Raw genomic sequence first — 17998 nt, 5'->3', positions numbered from 1 at the left:
CTGACTAGGATTTGCTTTCAATCTCACTGTTCCAGAAATAGTCATTCATTCAACAAGTATTTATTAAGCATTATGTGTCAGGAACTGCACATTTTGCAGTGATCAAGATATGGCTGCACAGAAGACTGACAATAAAATTATCCTTAAAGAGATCAAAATTGATTGAACTGTCCTTGATAAAACTGCTTCAAAGCGGGGACTTGCAAGAAATTGCATATGCTCATTTCATTTGCTTCCATTAATAGTGCTCACATTTAGATCTGATGGTAATAATATGCTCTCAACTGGTATAGGTCTGGAATAAAACACTCCCCTTGACTGTTCACACTGCGGAGAGCAAAAACAAAATGATTGGAGTCAGCTGGGCTTTTCTGTTGAGCACCTCGACCTACAGATTATCCAGTTTCAAGTTCATTCACATTTCACCTCTGGCTTCTACATCTTAGTTAAAAAGCATTTCCCTATCTTGCTCTTGTCCACTAAGGAAAATGCCTATTTAAAAATAGCGTTTCTTTTTTAAAGCATCTTGATTCACACATTTCAAAGCTCTTCAGAAAACACGATTTCTCAAAAGCCATGTCATTCTAAAACATGCTACAGATTTCAGATAGAGAAAGATTCAAGGTATTATTCTACATGATCTTTTCAATGAACTGATCGCAACTGTCTAGGAATCAGGAGAGTTGTCTTATGTTACTTCAAAACGGATTCCAAATGAGAAAAAAAAAAAAATCTGGGCTTGAGAAGATGTAATGCCATGCCATTGAATCCAGGTTTCAGCACAGAGCCAACATGTATATAAGTAATAAAAAGAAACCTGAGAAAACAGAAACTGCTCAAGGTCCTTTGCCCTGGTATATATTTAAGGCCAAACTGTAAAGAGAATAAGCATGTACTTCCAGACCCAGCAAATGTCTTCTTTGCATTTTAAGGTTGTACTCATGGTTTTTTCAGAAGCAATCCTGAAACCCAGTGTAGCAAAGCAAAGACAGTCACTGCATAATACAAATAATTTGTGTTTATTAGACACCAGAATAAATCAGGGAGACTTCTTCAGCTATGGTGAAGAGACACCCACCAGCACAGAGAGAAGAAATGACATGAGCACAGAGTCACGGGAATCCAGACACAGGAAAGCTGTGCTCCCACCGCATCACTGCACACACACACACACACACTGCTGTTTAAAAATCGATTCAAACACGAACAAGTGACTGAACAAGCCATTAGTTTAAAAAGGGAGGGGAGAGCATATTTTTTAAGGACCAAGTATCACTTTTTTTTTTTTTTTTTAAGGACGCAGCACCATACTCTCTTCTCTAATAGGATCATTGGTCCATCTCTGGTAGGCTGGGTATATTTGACTGAGTTTATTGCAACTGCTTCGGCCAATTATTTGAACTACCAATCCATGGGGTGAGGTTTCTAAGCACATGAACTACTGCACAGAAACACATGATAAAGGGAGAAGCACTGGAAAGGCATGTATTTGCGTGTGTGTGCATGCTTGTCAGTGTCTGTGCAGTTCTGCAGATCCATGAGGGCGTTTCTTAATGCAGTTTAATGGAATCCATTTGGGGTGAAAGGTGTTATTTTGCCTAAAGAAATCTCCCCCTCGCAGTCCAGCTCCCAGTCAGACTCTGCAACAGGGTCACCATCTGGGGATGTCTGATAGATCTGGGACATGCGATCGAAAGGACCCTCCTCCTCCTCATCGTTGTCCACCTCCGGGTCGCCGGGGGTAACAGCGTTGGGCATCATGTGGATGTAGGCAGCTGCGATTTCCTTGTGGAAGACGGTGTCTTGGTTGTAGGAGATGAGCTCATTGCTGATGTTCACCGTCTTCACCGGCGTGCGGGAGCAGACGTGGCTGCACCCCAGCAGCTGGGCAAACACCTTCCGGAAGTCGGCATTGAAGGCATAGATGATGGGGTTGAGTGAGGAGTTGGCCCAACCGAACCAGACGAAGACGTCGAAGGTGGTCTCACTGACGCAGGGGAAGCCGGCCGGAGGGCCTTCGGGGTGTCCACTGCAGAAAGGGACCATGCAGTTAAGGATGAAGAAGGGCAGCCAGCAACACACGAAGACCCCCATGATCACGGACAGGGTCTTGAAAACCTTGGTCTCCTTCTTGATGGAAGCGCGCAGGCTGGTGTCGGGCGCGCAGGCTGCGCTGCTCCGGCAGCTCTGCGCGTGCTCTGCGGCCCTCTCCAGGGAGGAAATCCTGCGGATCTGCACCTGGGCGATGCGGTAGATGCGCGTGTAGGTCACGATCATGATGGCCACGGGGATGTAGAAGCTGACGAGCGAGGAAGAGATGGCGTAGGTTCGGTTCAGGCTGGAGTCACAGTTCTCTGCCCTCACGTCGGGTTCCCAAACGTCCTCCTCCCAGGGCGTCCAGTTGGCCAGGTTGTTAGTCAGGTCCAGCCCGCCCCAAGAGCCCGCCTGGTCCCTGTGCCAGTTGAGCTGGACCGGAATGAAGGAGATGAGGATGGACAAGGTCCAGGCCAGGCCGACGATGACCAAGGCCATGCGCTGGGTCATCTTGCGCTCGTAGCGGAAGGGCCTGGAGATGGCCCAGTAGCGGTCCACGCTGATGACGCACAGGTTCAGGATGGAGGCTGTGGAGCACATGATGTCGAAGGCCACCCAGACGTCGCAGAACGCTCCAAAGGGCCAGTAACCGGCCACCTCGGCGACTGCCTTCCAGGGCATGACCAGCAGCGCCACGAAGAGGTCTGACACGGCCAGAGACACGATGAAGACGTTGGTCATCTTGGCGCGCAGGTGGCGGCTCCGCACGATGGCTGCGCACACCAACACGTTGCCCAGCAGGGTCCAGATGATGAGTAGGGTCAGCAAGCAGGCGGTGACCACCTGTGCGGGCCCCAGTGGCGGTGCCCCTGCCGAGCCCCCCACAGTGTTCCCCTGCGCCAGCTGCTGTTGCAGCGCGAACTGCCCCGGGTACGCAGTGCCGTTGCTCCCTGGCGGCAGCATTTCGGGCTGGGCTGCAGGGGCGGTCTGTGGGCGGTCCCAATTTCAGCCCTGCGACCCCCAGGCAGCCCCATGGGGCACCCTAAGGATGCGACCCCTCAGCCAAGGGACCCTGGAGCCCCAGAGGGCGCTCACCATGAGCTGCGCCGGGCCCCGGAGCGCGCGGGGACTTCTCTTGCCTCCTGAAGCGCCTCTGGCTCGGCGGCGGTGGTGCGCCCCTCCAGTCTTAGCGCTGGGGACAGGAAGCGGCTGGTGCCCGCTGACAGCCAGGGCTGTTCTCGGGAGTCTGCAGCGCGCCGGACCGCAGCGGCAGCGGCAGCGGCAGCGGCAGCGGCAGCGGCTGTGTCTAGTTCAGAGCGAGAGAAGAGAACAAGCCGCCACTAAGGGGCTGGGGCAGGCAGCCGCGGGCGCCGGGCTGGCACTGCGGCGCTGCCGCGGTCCCTGGCCGCTCCCGGGCCCCGCGTCCCGCCCCCAGCGCCTCCGCGCTCAGCTCTCTCGAGCTCCCGCCCCACCTGTGCCTTGGCGACCTCGCTCACCGCGCTCAGCGCCCCAGAGTTTAGGGGAGATCCCGCAGGTCTGAGGGGCGCCCCAGCGCCAGACCCTAGCCCCGGGCCGGGAAAATTCTCCCCGGGAAGACCGAACGGCGCTTGGCGCAGCCCTGGAGCCCTAGCCCTGGCCACGCTTGGGGAAGAAGAGGTGGGGTAGGGAGGAGGACGCGAGGGCATCCGGAGGAGGAAAGAGCGTTTGAAGGGTAAAGGGGGCGGCCTTGGATTGCCCACAGACCTGAGTCCCAATCCGGACTTTATTCCCAGCTCTGCAACTTTGAGGGCCCTACAAAACTTTACCTGGCCTTGGTTTCCTTCTCCGCAGCGTGGGATAATGAATGATTCCTACTCCTGGGACAGTGTCAGAACTCGGGGAAGCCGTCTAGGATGAGGTGTCCAGTAGACAGTGTCTCCTAGGAACAGGCTCCCGCTTCCCCCAGCCCCTCCCTCAACACCCTGAGGCTGGGGCTTCACCTGACCTCTTGGGAGACTGTCCTTTCCCCACCACCGCCCTAAATCCTTGAGCGATTTTTCCGTTGGGGAATAATTTGGGATGAGCCCAGAAGACAAGAGGAGGAAGAGAGTACCCCAGAGGGTTGGACGCCTCTTCTTTGCAGCGCACTTTTACAGTCTTTCTCTTTTTCAACCTTGAGAGGGATGGATAAATAGCTCAATGTTAACAGAAAAGAAACTGAGGGGGCCCAGAACCCAAACTGAAAAAAAAGAATGATGGCAAACAATAAAGAGGGCAAACAGTGTTCCTGAGCTCTGAGCGCACCTCCCAACTGACAAGTTGCATTTGTGAAGTGCTTTGGCCTCTGCTGGCGTTAAGCTCAGCTGAAGGCAGCTGGGAGAGAAAGGCATGTGACAGCAGCCAGCTGCACAGCTCCATCTGCGACCTGCTGGCCCAGACACCTGCAGCATGGTGAGGTCTAGAAACAGACAGGACTTTCTCCTCCCTTCCTAGTCTCCCCCTCCACCAAACACACCTGCACCCTGGACCAATACCTGCAAGTGGCCCAGCTTCTCAGACTTAGGCTGCTCAGCCTACGCAGTCCCTTCCCCCAACCTCCTTCCCCTTCAGTGCTTTCTGCCGCTGGAGACCATCTGTCCAGGTGCCTAAACCTGAAACCGAAGGGCCATCCTCACCTCCTGTCTCTCCTCATCTTCTGGGAGCTGGACCACTCCTCTCGCCACTGACATCCCTGTCCAGAACTGTGCCTTCTCCACCCTGTTTGATGGTTGCACTCTCCTGGCCTCCAGGCTCTGCCCTGACCCTCTGTCTTCCCAGCAGGCAGTGATCTTTCCGGAATGTGACTATGCTCATGTCACTCCCCTGATGAAACACCCTCAGTATGTTTCATGATCAGCTCCCTGTGGCCCCTGTTCTTGGCCAGGCATGCAAGTTCTTTTCCTCATCGTGCCCTCATCTTTGTCCACAGCTCCTGCTTCTTCTCCTTTCACCACTCTGCATACAGCCTGGATTCAAGCTGCCGCCACCACCGCCACCGCCAGAAAAGAACACTCATTGTCAATGGTCATATGGTACTTCCTGAACCTGGAATGACCTTTCCCCATCCTCTCCTCCTGGAGAACGCCAAGTCATGATGTCAGACAAGAACTTGGATTTTGGAGACAGGGGTTTGAATTCCAGTCACTCATTCTTTTATTCAGTAAATATTTAACAAGTGCTGACATGTCCTAGATGTTGTTTTACTCACTGGTTATACAATGGGAGGGAGGGAGAGAGAGAGAGAGAGAGAGAGAGAGAGAGAGAGAGATGTGCTATTCTAAAAGCTTGAAGTCTAGGCTGTGCACAATGGCTCACGCCTGTAATCCCAGCACTTTGGGAGGCCGAGGCAGGCAGATCACGAGGTCAGGAGATTGAGACCATCCTGGCTAACACGGAGAAACTACCTCTCTACTAAAAATACAAAAAATTAGCTGATCATGGTGGCGGCGCCTGTAGTCCCAGCTACTTGGGAGGCTGAGGCAGGAGAATGGCATGAACCCAGTGAGCGGAGATCACACCAACGCACCCTAGCCTGGGCGACAGAGTGAGACTCTGTTTCAAAAAAAAAAAAAAAAAGCTTAAAGTCTCGATAGGCTTTAACCCAGGAATAATCCAAAGAAATGCACAATTACAAATGTGACAAGGGCTGTGAAGGGAAAGTTCACAGCCTTATTGAAGTGTACAGTAGTTGGGGAGGTTGGCCAAGGCAAGATGTTTAGGGAAGGCTTTCCTGGGGAAATTTCTCTTTGGGTTGAATCAAGTTAAGTAGGCAAAGGGGAAGACAGTGGGAAGAGAAGTATGGCAGGCAGGAAGAATAGGCACTTACTAGCTTTGGGATATCGGGCAGGTCGCTTGATCTCTCTGAGCTTCAGTTTTCTCATCTGGGAAATTAGGTAATAATAGTCGTTTAGAAAGTGTGATGAGGCCGGCCAGGTGTGGTGACTCACGCTTGTAATCCCAGGACTTTGGGAGGCTGAGACCGGCCAGGTGTGGTGACTCATGCCTGTAATCCCAGGACTTTGGGAGGCCGAGGCAGGCAGATCATGAATCAGGAGATCAAGACCATCCTGGCCAACATGGGGAAACCCCATCTCTACTAAAAATACAAAAATTACCTGGGTATGATGGCGTGCAGGAAGCAGAGGTTGCAGTGAGTCAAGATCGCGCCACTGTACTCCAGTCTAGGTGACAGAGCAAGACTTCCTCTCAAAAAAGAAAAAAGAAAAAAGAAACTGATGAGACCAAAATAATGAACACATGAGTGTTCCGAACCTCCTTTCTCCCTCTGCTGTATCTGTGCAGTTTCTTGACCTGGGCTGCGCTCCAATGAGAATTCTAACTTGGCTTTTGTGATAGTGGATACATTATTAGACCTGAAAAGCTGGAGGAGGGAGGAATGGTCCCAAAAGGAAGAGACTGTGCTTGTCTTCACAATAAAGAGCAGAGAAGTGGGGAGACGTATTGAAAGCTGTGGGTGGAGTTTTGCAGGGAAAATTGCATGAAAGAGGTGAGGGAACTGGGATCTGGGGGAATCTGGATAGGAGAGTAAACGGGAATTCTAGAGAACAATCCCTACTGACTTCACAGAATTTAAGAAATGCAAGTGAAGGGCCGGGCACAGTGACCCACACCTGTAATCCCAGCACTTTGGGAGGCTGAGGCAGGTGGATCACTTGAGGTCAGGAGTTTGAGACCAGCTTGGCCAACATGGTGAAACCCTGTCTCTACTAAAAATGCAAAAATTAGCCAGGCATGGTGGCGTGTGCCTGTAATCCCAGCTACTCAGGTGGTTGAGGCAGGAGAATCACTCAAACCCAGAAGTTGGAGGTTGCAGTGAGTCGAGATCGCACCACTGCACTCCAGTCTGCTGGGCAACAGAGCAAGATTCAGTGTGGGGGGTTGGGGAGAAGGAAGAAAGGGAGGAAATAGAAATAGAAATGCAAGTAAAGAATTTCCGTTTGAAAATTGCCTTTTGTCTACTGAACATGAGACTGCTTGGAGACTGGGCAACATGGATCTCTGTAAGTTGTACAAAGCACTTAGCAATGCTTGAACCTCTCCATCCTTTCAGAGCCCGCTCAATCACTTCTTCAGAAAGGCTTACTGAGTCCTCTGCACTGAACAGGTGTCCTGTCTCCAGGAGAGCCCTGGGCTGGCTCCTAATACAGCTGTTAGGACCCTGGACTGCACCATCTTTCACATCACTGCCTGGCCCTCTAGAATCTCAGCTTCTTAAATCACGAAATCGTGTCTTGTTCATGTCTGAATTCCCCAAGCGAACACAGTGAGTGGGTGCTTGACAAATCTTTGTTGGTAATGAGCAAAAAAGGGATCCTGTGCCCAACACTGTGAAATCAATGCACAGAAGATGCAATCAAACCAAGAAAGGTGCACAGACGCTGGCCACACACGCTGACATTTGTTTCCAGATATTCCAGTCCCCCTGACTTCCACCAATCCATTCGTTCACTCCACACGCATTTTTGATGGGATGGAGGCAGGGCCATACAGGTCGTGTAAGTCACAGGTGGGGTGGGTTTGTATAATGAGTATAAAAAACTTCCAGCAGAAGATGATATAGTATATCAAGAAAGGGCTCTCTTCAAGATCACACCACTGCACTCCAGCCTGGGTAACAGAGGGAGTTTCCACCAAAAAAAAAAAATAAAAAAAAGCATGGATGGGGGCAAGGGAGCTCTTTTTTTCTAATTAGCACAGGATTGCCTTTTCAGCTAGGGGTTCTGCTGCAATCACCTCCCAGACCCTATTCTAGGGCCCAGGGATAGAAACAGAATAAAAAACATATTCCTTGTCTTTCTCGGGCTTACATTATTGAGGAGAGAGAAATAAACAATTTCAAAATAAACAATGTCATACAGTGCTAAGTGCTATAAATATAGTCAAACAGAATAGCGAAAGAGAGAGTAGCTAGACTGGAGGGAAAAACTGCTTCAGAATGAGTTGTCAAGGAAGCCTCTTTGCAATCAGAAAGGTGAGAAGGATTTAGTCAGGCAAATATCAGGGGTAAATTATTCTCGGAGGAAAGCGAGCCCAAGCAAAGGCCCTGGGGCAGAGATAAAGAGGTAAGAGGGTCAGGATGTCTGTAGCAATAGTGGCCAAGGGAGGGAGAGGTATGAGACAGAGGAGGTGAGCCCTGTTGCCATGGTGAGGACATGAGGATTTATTCTAAGTTCCAGATACCTGGAGTTAAAGTCCCCTGAACTGGACAGTAACTACGAGTCTTCATATCCCAATGCTACAGTCTTTAAGCCCTTGTTATAAGAGCTCAGAGGCTTCACAGATGACAGGACGCTATGGTGGAGCATATCTAGGTGCCTTCTCCCAACTCAGACCCTTTGACTGTAAAAAGACACAGGTTTCAAGGCTGAGATCCACAAAACTCTAGCAAACACTGCACAGACACCGATCAATGATAGCACGTGCTGCCTGTCACCCTGGAGCACCAGGCAGGGTACCAGAGCACCCTTGCTGCGCCGGCCTCTGATTGTTGGTTATAGGGCGGTCTGAGGTAGTCCCAAAAGCTAGGATGTCCAAGGTAGCTGGGGTCAGTCAGGAGGCTCAGGGCAGTGGCAGGAAAGTATTTTCCCTCCCTGGTAGAGCCACAGTAGGGTATCAAGGCTGAATATCAGTGGTGAGAAGGACCATGACACAGCACCAAGACATGGGGAACAAATTTTGTTGGAGCTGAATCCAGAAAAACAATCTTCTAAGCCACTCTCCTACCCCTCATTTAATCATCGTGCTTTTGGGTGCACTTAGACTACTCTGAAACATTCAGAGCTCTGTCAAAATAAAAGAAATACCTCTTTCCTCAGCACCTCTCCCACTTGGGCATCAGTCTTGGCTTCCTCTCTACTTGCTTTCACTTGCTCCTTGTGGCAGAGATGGCCCCCAGCAGATCCTTCCCCTTGGGTTCCCTTGCTGTCAGGTGAAGGCTAGGGAGTGAGATTCTGGCCAATAGAATGTGGGCAGAAGTGATGTGAACCACAGATCTGAGCCTTGGGAACATCCCACAGGATGAGCTCTTCCTCCAGCTGCTGCAGTGGTCTTGGAAGCCCCGTGTGTTCTACAAGTGTAGCTACAGATGGAGAAGGCCCATATGCTAGCTAGTCTCCAAAGATGGCGTATTAGGCCGTTCTTGCATTGCTATAAAGAAATATCTGAGACCAGGTAATTTATAAAGAAAGAGGTTGAATTGGCTCATGGTTCTGCAGGCTTTACAAGAAGCATGGTGCTGGCATCTGCTTGGCTTCCAGGGAGGCCTCAGGAAGCTTACAGTCATGAGCAGGCACATCACGTGGCCAAAGCAGGAGCAAGCAAGAGAGAGTCCGTGGGAGGGATCTACCCCCATGGTCCAAACAATTCCCACCAGGCCCCAACTCCAGCACTGGAGATTGCAATTTAACATGAAATCTGGGTAGGGATAAATATCTAAATTATATCAGAGGGACTTCCCTGGAACCTCCTGGTTTCCACGTCCCCTTCCATGCTGCTTCTGGGGTGGCCCCCTGGGAAGCCAAGACTGCAGTGGCTCTGATGCAGCATGGGGGCTGAGGCTCAGCCATGAGGGGGTTCACAGATGCCACTTCAGTCTTTTGGAAACGTTGCTCATGAGAGTCTCCCCGTTGGGCCCTAGTCACCATGCTGTAAGAAATGAAAGTCATGCGGAGAGGCCACATGGAGGTTTTCTGGTCTAGAGCACAACTGAGCTCCCAGAAAACAGCCAGCATCAATGGCTGGCCATGTGAGCCAGCTGGCATGGGCATTCCAGACCAGTCTGTCCTTCTGTCACCTTAGCTACAGGGAAGGCCCATGACCCCAGAAATGTCTGTCATTATTCTGAATTCTCTGGACTCAGTGGTCCACCGAGGTATGGAAGCATGTCTCACAAGGGTCCGATGGAGTTCTGACCTGGGTTGATGTGTAGATGCTGGAGAGAGAAGCTGAGTTTCTTTCTGCTAGGGTGACTCTGCTGGGATGTGGTGGGCCTTGGGTTTCCAGGTGGTCATTTTCCTTATCTGCAGTAGAAGGAATGAGGCCCTTATTGAGAATAGAGCAAATTAGAGGGAGAGAATGAGAAAGAATTAGGGAGAGAGGAAGGAAGAGGAAAGGAAGGAAAAAGAAGAACAAGGGAAGGAGGAGAGGAAAGAAAAAGATAAGGAAAATGAGAAGGAGGAGAGGAAGAGGAGAGAGAGAGAGAAAATGACTTCTTTGAATCTCTAAATTCAGGCATACCGTGGTCTCTGCAATTACAAAAGTCAGTAAGTCACCCTTTAGCTGAAACATGTCTAAGTGGAGTTTCAGTTGTTACAACTGACAAAGCCCTGACTAGCACAAGGAATAAACAATGTTCAGCAGTGGCATGAGAACAAGGGACGACCTGTTTGATGGGCAGCACAGGAAAGGGCTGTCCAGAAAAGATGACACTTGGGCAGGAGGGCAAAGTGGAATTCACCAGCATGCAGGGTGGAAATACGACCCTAACGGAGGGAACAGCACAGGCAAAGCCTCAGAGGCAGGAAGCGTTACATGTGAAAGGATACGTTTTCAGAACACTAAACATTCTCCCTGTTATCCAAACAACTGAGTGTCTCATCATTTTTTGGCCAGGTGTGGTGGCTCACGCCTTTAATCCCAGCACTTTGGGGGACGAGGTGGGCAGATCACCTGACAGGAGTTCGAGACCAGCCTGGCCAACATGGCGAAACCTCATCTCTACTAAAAATACAAAATTTAGCTGGGTGTTGTGGCAGACACCTGTAATCCCAGATTCTCGGGAGGGTGAAGAATCACTTGAACCTGGGAAGCAGAGGTTGCAGTGAACTGAGATTGCGTCACTGCACTCCAGCCTGGGAGACGAGATAGAGCAAGACTCTATCAAAAAAAAAAAAAAAAAAAAAAAAGACTGGGTTTCTCATCAGTTTTGGAAACTGAGTTTTTTCTGTATCAAGGCCTTATGATGCAAAATATAATATAATATGCAGCTAGGTCTCCACAGCCTTCAGTCTTTCCCGGGGAGAGCTCCATGAACTGCTTGTCTGCTGGGGATGGTGGTTTTGAGTAAGTAGTGGGTGTCCTTTCTTATCCAGGCTCTTTCCCACAAAGAGTTGGGCAGAGTTAAAAACTGCTGGAAACCAAGATCTCTCTCTGACACTGACTTGTCAGAGCTCAGCCTCATCAGCATAGGCGCTAATCAGCTAAGCAGCTAATAAACTCCTGCCTCATTTCATCCAGCCAGAGCCCTGATCTCAGGGGATGATAGAGAGGAAATGATCCTTTCACATGCCTGGCTCCTGCAAAATTGTACTAAGAGGATTTTCCTCGAACATTTCAGCACAGAGCGAGTTTTCCTAATCCAGTTAGCGAATATTCTTCTAGTTGAACTCACTGGCCCTCCTTTTTCTGAAGATGTATTTTAAATTGGATTTGCTTCACTGAGACAAATGGAAAACTTGATAAGAAAATGGGTGGGATTTTGCTGCACCCACTGCTGGTATCGAAACAGTCAACTCTGTATGACAGCAATAAAAGCTCTGTTCCGTGGCTGCAGGATACACGCTGAGCTGCCAGCCACCAGCCCTGCCAATATGCTCAGCTTGGCACAGGGCAGGGAGCAGGGTAGGGAGGAGGGAATGGGGAGGGGCAAGTGGAAAGGCCCAAGTGATGAGCCAGCCACATCACCTCAAGCACAGGCCCCCTGATGGTGGCCCTAGAGCCTCCTCTTGAAATCCAAAGCTCAGTCCCTCTCCCCATTTCAAGAGCGAGGAGGTTTCTGGCAGGTTAAAATGGCTAACTCAGGAGCTTGGCGGCTTTGAAAGGCAGCACTGTGTAGACAGAGGGAGAAGGATGGTCTTACAAAACAGTCCTGGGTTCAAATCCTCCTCTGACTTACCAGCTCTGGAACCTGAAGCAAGTGATGTAACCTCTCTAAGCTTCAGTTGCCTCATCTTTAAAATGGCACCCTTAATCCTTACTATGAAGAGATATCATGGGGAAATAAGATGCTGTACTTAGGAAAGGGCAAGTGCCTGTATTGGTCAAGTTTTTTTACAGCAATGCTGCATAACACACAGCCCCATGGTCTCAGCAGCTTAAAACAAGTGTTTACTTCTTGCTAATAATTTGCAGTCAGCTGGGAAGTCTTGCCTCGGACTGGGGTCCAGGCTCTGTTTGCTTCTGTGTGTCTCATTCACAGGCCAATGATTCCTTGGAGCTTGCTCTTCTCATAGTGCAGGGGTGGGGGTCAATGGGGTCACCTGACATCACATTCAGTTAGAGCCTCCGGTCAGACCAAGTGTGCACTAACTCTGCTCATGCGTCTCTAGCCAAAGCTGGTCATGTGCACAGCAAGAAATCTGCTCTGTCCACGCGGAAGTCACAGGAATGTGGAAAGGCCAGGAAGGATTGTGAGCCAATAATACATCTTGACAGTCCACAATAGATGGAAGCTATTATATATTCATTATCTCAAACTGGCTCCACCAGCCAACCCCTTGTATCCATCGCCAGTGCCACCTCCTAATTCAGGTCCTTGATGCTTTTTGCTTGCATGGCTGCCAGAGCCTTTGGGTAGGTCTCTCTGTGTTGATGTCTTCACCCCCACTCCTATCTCCTCCATCTAACACTCTACCACCAAGGCAATCCTCCTAAAACACAACCACAGTGTTCTTCATATTCCCTATGATTCCCTGCAACCCACATTATTTATCATTAATCTAATTAATAAAAATTAATGCATTAATTCCCAGCTCCTCAGTGTGGCCCTTCACAGTCTGCTTGTCCAGCCTCATCTCTTGCCTCACCAGCTTTCCCCAGCAGACCCCTCTCCCACCCATCCCAGTGCTGTCCTCTTCTCCCAGCCTAGTTCTTTCAGGCCCTGTGCCTTTGCACTTGTCCCTGTCTGAAATGTCCTTCCCACTTCTTCCTAAGGGGGGTGAGTGCCCACTCACCTTTCAAACCCCACACCAATGCACACTAGGATCTCCCCAAGACTCCAGGGTAGTAGCCACCATCTGTATTTCCGCAGCACACTGCATCTGCCTCTAGCACAGCTTGACAACCCACTGAAGTGGATAATATGTTCACTCGATGCTGACTTGCCTTTCTTCCCCAGCTGCAAACCACCCAAGTTGAAGTCAGCCTCTTGGAGTCAGCCTTACTGGGGTGAACCCATTGTTATGTATTGCATAAATGAACATATCGTGGCAGCAGTGATGAGGGATCTCCAGCTCTCCGTGTACTCTCTATGCTTCCCAGACTCTTTGGCAGTTGCGTTGGGTACTGACTGAGTTCTGGAAAACAGGAATGTGAGCAGAGTGCTGCAGCTCTCGTTGTCAGGAGCACCTAAGAATTGGCACGACTCTACACCCTCTCTCCTTCTGCAATGACCTCGTGTCAAGATGGCAGACCTGCAGAGATGAATGTGCCTGGATACCTGAGTCACCAGGTGGAGAAAACTCCTATTGTCCTGCATCAGACTCCACATATGACACCCTCCTTTTTCTGCACTGTCACTGAGGTTAGGGATTATTACTCACTGCAGCCTAGCCTAGCATTAAGTAGCTTGACTAATACAAGTTTGAATAAATGTTGCTCCATTTCCCATGGCTTCTGACTGAATGCTGTGCAATATCCACAAACCATCCAGATTGTGGTTTATAAATACCACCCTTCACTAAAAGGACCCAGAGCTCCTTGGAGAAGTGGCTGATGCTAAGGCTGGGGTAGGGAAGTACAAGGTGAGCCCAGAGTGCTGTGTGGTGCCAGAAAGCAAGGAAGCATTCAAAGAATGGCTTGTCATTCAAAGAAGGGACATGTCAAAGGACACATTAATCAACTGGAAAGGGCTTCCACTGGCCAAATCTGGAATGATGTGAGCATCCAAAGGAATAATGACAATAGTAGGTTATAGTCTATTGAATAAAATGAGAACCCATAGCTATAGAAAGAAAGAAAAGGGAAGGAAGAAAGGAAAGAAGGAGAGAGGGAGGGAGGGAAGAAGGAAGGAGTCTTTCTTACAGTAGAATGCCAGTGAATAAATATAGAGAGAATAATAGAAAACTCCATTTGCAACCATGATCATAATAGTTTATTGAAGGAAGAATCATCATCGAATGAAAATTTAAAAAGGTAAAGTATATTTTCGTGGTCTCATAGCACTTCCACTCATATGGTTTATTAATTACAAAGAGAAAAAGTGTTAACAGTAGAGAAACCTGGCAGGTCCTCCCTTAATGAACAGAACAAAGTTAACATCACCAAGAATAGGACAAATGGGTGCCAAGTGTCTCTTGATGTGATACACTGAGAACACAGCATCGCTTCTGTAGCATTCTTTTCCCCGAAGGAAACATCAGACAAACACAGATGGAGGAACCTTCAAGGACTGACCTGAACTCTTCATTGGCGTTAACTCCATGATAGACAAAAAGAGGTGGAGGAATTGTTCCAGATTAAAGGAGGCTAAAAAGGCATGACAGCTGGATCAGGGGAAAGGTGCCTTGAGGGGTGTTATTAAGACTGTTGGCAAAATTTTAATGTGAACTATTAGACAATTATCAAGGACTAGAAAACTGTATGGCATCAATCTCAAATTTCCCAAACTTGAGCACTAGACTCTTCTTGTTCAAAGGGAATATGTTCTGAAATGTTTAAGGGAGAGGAGAAGGATGCCTGCAACTGAATTTCAAATGGTTCAGGGAAAGATAATAGAGTAGAATAGACTATATAGATGGAGAAAGTAAATGTGGCAAATAACAATTGGTGAATGCGGGTAAAGGGCATGAAAGTTCTTTGCCTTACAATTAATTCTTCTGTTAAGTCTGAAATTATTTGAAAATAAGAGAAATGCTTTCAGCTGTGACTAACAGAAAGCCTGACTACTTGTGGCTTTTGCAATCCAGACATTTCGTTATCTAACGTAACAGGAATTAAGAGGAAGAAGGCAGGGGCTTGCAAAGGCTCAGTGATGTAGCTGAGCCTTTACAAGATTCCCTTTATCTTTGCAAGATTCCTTTTATCTTTTTGTCCAAAGGCACCACCTTCCTGAATATTACTGCTTTATACCCTTGGAGCCTCATGGTCACAGGATGGCTGTTACAGCTCCAGCCATCATCACCAAGTTCAGACTCCAGGAGCAAGACAGAGGAAGCTATGTCAAGGGAAGTTTTCTTGATGTGTCTCTTGCCTTTAACCAATGAAGAAAATCTTCTTAGAAGGATCCAGCAGACTTCTTATGTCTCATTATCCAGAAGTGGACCACAGGACAGTCCCTACTGTAAACTCTCTCAAGTATCAGTGAGGAACAAAAGGAACAAAAGCCCCCAGCCTGGCTTAAACCAACTATGAGTCATAATCTGACACTGGACACTTTGTTTCCCAAGCAAAATCAGAATTTTCTCTTAGCAAGCAAAGGAACTACTCATGGATGAGAAATTAACAGTGTGGGCCATAATTCATATTTGCTGCCTAGCATCTCCTCAGGCTGACGCCAAACGTGGGGTTATAGAGATGAAGATGCAGCTTCTATCCTTGAAAGCTCACAGTCAATGCTTTCAGGGCAATCCCAGTAACCTCCTCATCACAATTATCCATCCAGACCATGCAGGTCCCTTTACTCCCCAAATAGGAAGGACTGCCAGAAAAAAGTGACCTCACCAAGCTGACTTGAGTTTTTCCAAAAGCAAATGAATAAATAAATAAATTTTTAACCTGCACAGCCAAGTATCAAATAAATATATGTATGTTTTTGGGGGGACTGGGGGGCGTGTTTTGGGTTTTTTGTTTTTCTGAGCTTCCCGTAGTATTGAAACTATCCCACTTCCTCCTTTTTGTCTCAAAAGATCTTAAGCATTGGGCCAGACACAGTGGCTCCTGCCTGTAATCCCAGTACTCTGGGAGGCCGAGGTGGGCAGATTGCTTTAGCCCAGGAGTTCGAGACAAGTCTGGGCAACGTAATAATATCCCATCTCTAAAAAAAAAAAAAAAAAAACTACAAAAATACAAAAATTAGCCAGGCATAGAGGTGGATGCATGTAGTCCCAGCTACCTGGAAGGCTGAGGTGGGAGGATCACTTGAGCCCCAGAGGTCAAGGCTGCAATGAACCATGATCATCACATCTGGGCAACAGAGCAAGACCCTGTTTCCAAAAAAAAAAAAAAATCTATGCGTCCATTCGTTTTAGTTCATTTGAGGATAATTATTTAACTCCTCTTCTACCACCACTAGAGACACAGAGGGGGAGCAAACAGACATTGGTCCTGCCTCTTGAGGCTCACAGTAAATTGGTAAAGAGGGACCACTATTCAGAAAGTCACACATCATTGTATGATCAAAAGCTATGACAGACACAATGAAGGAAAGCTAGGTGGTGTTGTGAGGCTTCATGGCAGGGACACCAGACCTGATCTACAAGTGAGGGAAGACTTCCCCGAGGCACTGGCTTGAATGGAGAGCTGAAGGAGGAGTAGGAATTCACTAGAAGAAAGAAGAGGAAGCAGCAAGTGCAAGGCCCTGCTGCGGCAGGAGGGAGCATGGCACGTTCAAGGAACTCAAGGAGCTGGCAGTGTGGATTACAGAGGAAGAGTGTGACATGAGGGCAGTGGCTTGAGATGAGGCCAGAGAGGAGGGAACACAGGACTGAGGGGACCAAGGCAAGGATTTTGGTGTCCATCAAATTGGAGGGTGCTGAGCAGAGGAGAGGTAACCATGTAATTGCCTTTCTCAAATGCCCCTCTTGCCACAGTAAGGACAGACTGGTAGAAGCAGGGGATGAACTGGAGAGATGAGTGAGGAAGCTGCTCCCGAAGACTCATCAGGAGATGATGGTGACAGGGAATTGAGTGGTAGGAATGACAATGGGAAGAGATGAGTGGAATCCAGGTATTTGTGGGTAGAAGTGGCAGGTGTGGCTACTGATTGGAGATGGGGCTGCAGGGCTGTGAAGGTGTGAGCCCTTTACTCATCCACCTTAAGGGTCATGACCAACACTCTTGTAACAAAAGACACATTAACAAGAGAAAAAGCAGAGCAAATTTATTTATTACAAGTTTTATGTGACATGGGAGGCTTCAGAAATGACAACCCAAAGACCCAAGGAAAACTGTTGATTTTTATGCTTAGGTTAGATGAAGAATGGACAGCCAGGAAGAAATGTGATTGGATAAATGGGTATGACCTAGTGGGAACAGACTGAAAGGGGACCCAGCAAAGCTGTCGGCTCAGATTCTTCTCAGCCTCTCTGTGTAGCCTTCCTTCCTCCCGGGTATGGGGCAGGACCCCTTCTGAACTGAGGGTTTTCAAAGGAGAAGGAGAAAGTAGAGAGTGACCTTTCTAGGTTTTATAGTTTGCTTTAGCAGGAGGGTTTCTAGGTTCTATGACCCACCTTAAGGAAGATGAATTCTGGTTTATGTTACTCACTTTGGAGGAACAAGACAAGCAGGAGAGAGGGTGTCAAGAGAAGGTTGGAAAGACCTTGCTTCTGAGTTCCTTCCAATATCCTTCAGTTCAAAATACTCAGGCTGAGGCACCACGCTTTGGGTTGTCATTTTCTGAGCCCTGACAGAGCATAAGGGTAGAGTCAAGACAGCCTTTGCAGCCCAGCTTGCATAATGGACAGACCCTGGTGCAATCCATTTGGTTGGAAATGTGGAGTTAGAACCGGCTGGCGATGCCGGGAGTCTTGAGTTCAGTGTTGGACACATTGAGTGTAAAGTGCCTTTGAGACATCCAAGTAGGCTGTTGGAAATAACCAGCCTGGAGCTGAGAGGTCAGGTTGAAAATCAGCATCCAGACAGCAGGTGGACCCTTGGCCATGAATTAGACCACCAACGAGAGCAAAGTGAGAAGTCAGGAGGACCTAGCAGGGCCCCTGAAAACTCCAAATGGCTAAGAAGAGGCAAAGAGCTATAAACAATCCTGAGACGG

General features: G+C 48.7%; 1 protein-coding gene across 1 annotated transcript; it reads right to left on the bottom strand.

Annotated features, from left to right (window-relative positions):
• Positions 1-1003: 1003 nt before the first annotated feature.
• Positions 1004-3629, bottom strand: DRD5 (dopamine receptor D5). Its single transcript, XM_011987817.1, has 2 exons — positions 3531-3629; positions 1004-3340 (listed from the first exon to the last, which is right to left on the bottom strand). Exon 2 carries the CDS (start codon positions 2995-2997, stop codon positions 1561-1563), a length of 1437 nt encoding a protein of 478 aa, XP_011843207.1. The 5' UTR covers positions 2998-3340; positions 3531-3629; the 3' UTR covers positions 1004-1560.
• Between the last annotated feature and the right edge of the window lie 14369 nt (positions 3630-17998).

This window comes from Mandrillus leucophaeus, unplaced genomic scaffold (assembly GCF_000951045.1).
Source record: "Mandrillus leucophaeus isolate KB7577 unplaced genomic scaffold, Mleu.le_1.0 Scaffold317, whole genome shotgun sequence".
Lineage (NCBI taxonomy): Eukaryota > Metazoa > Chordata > Mammalia > Primates > Cercopithecidae > Mandrillus > Mandrillus leucophaeus.
The sequence above is the reverse complement of the archived record's forward strand: the minus strand, read 5'-3'. Positions and strand labels throughout refer to the sequence as shown.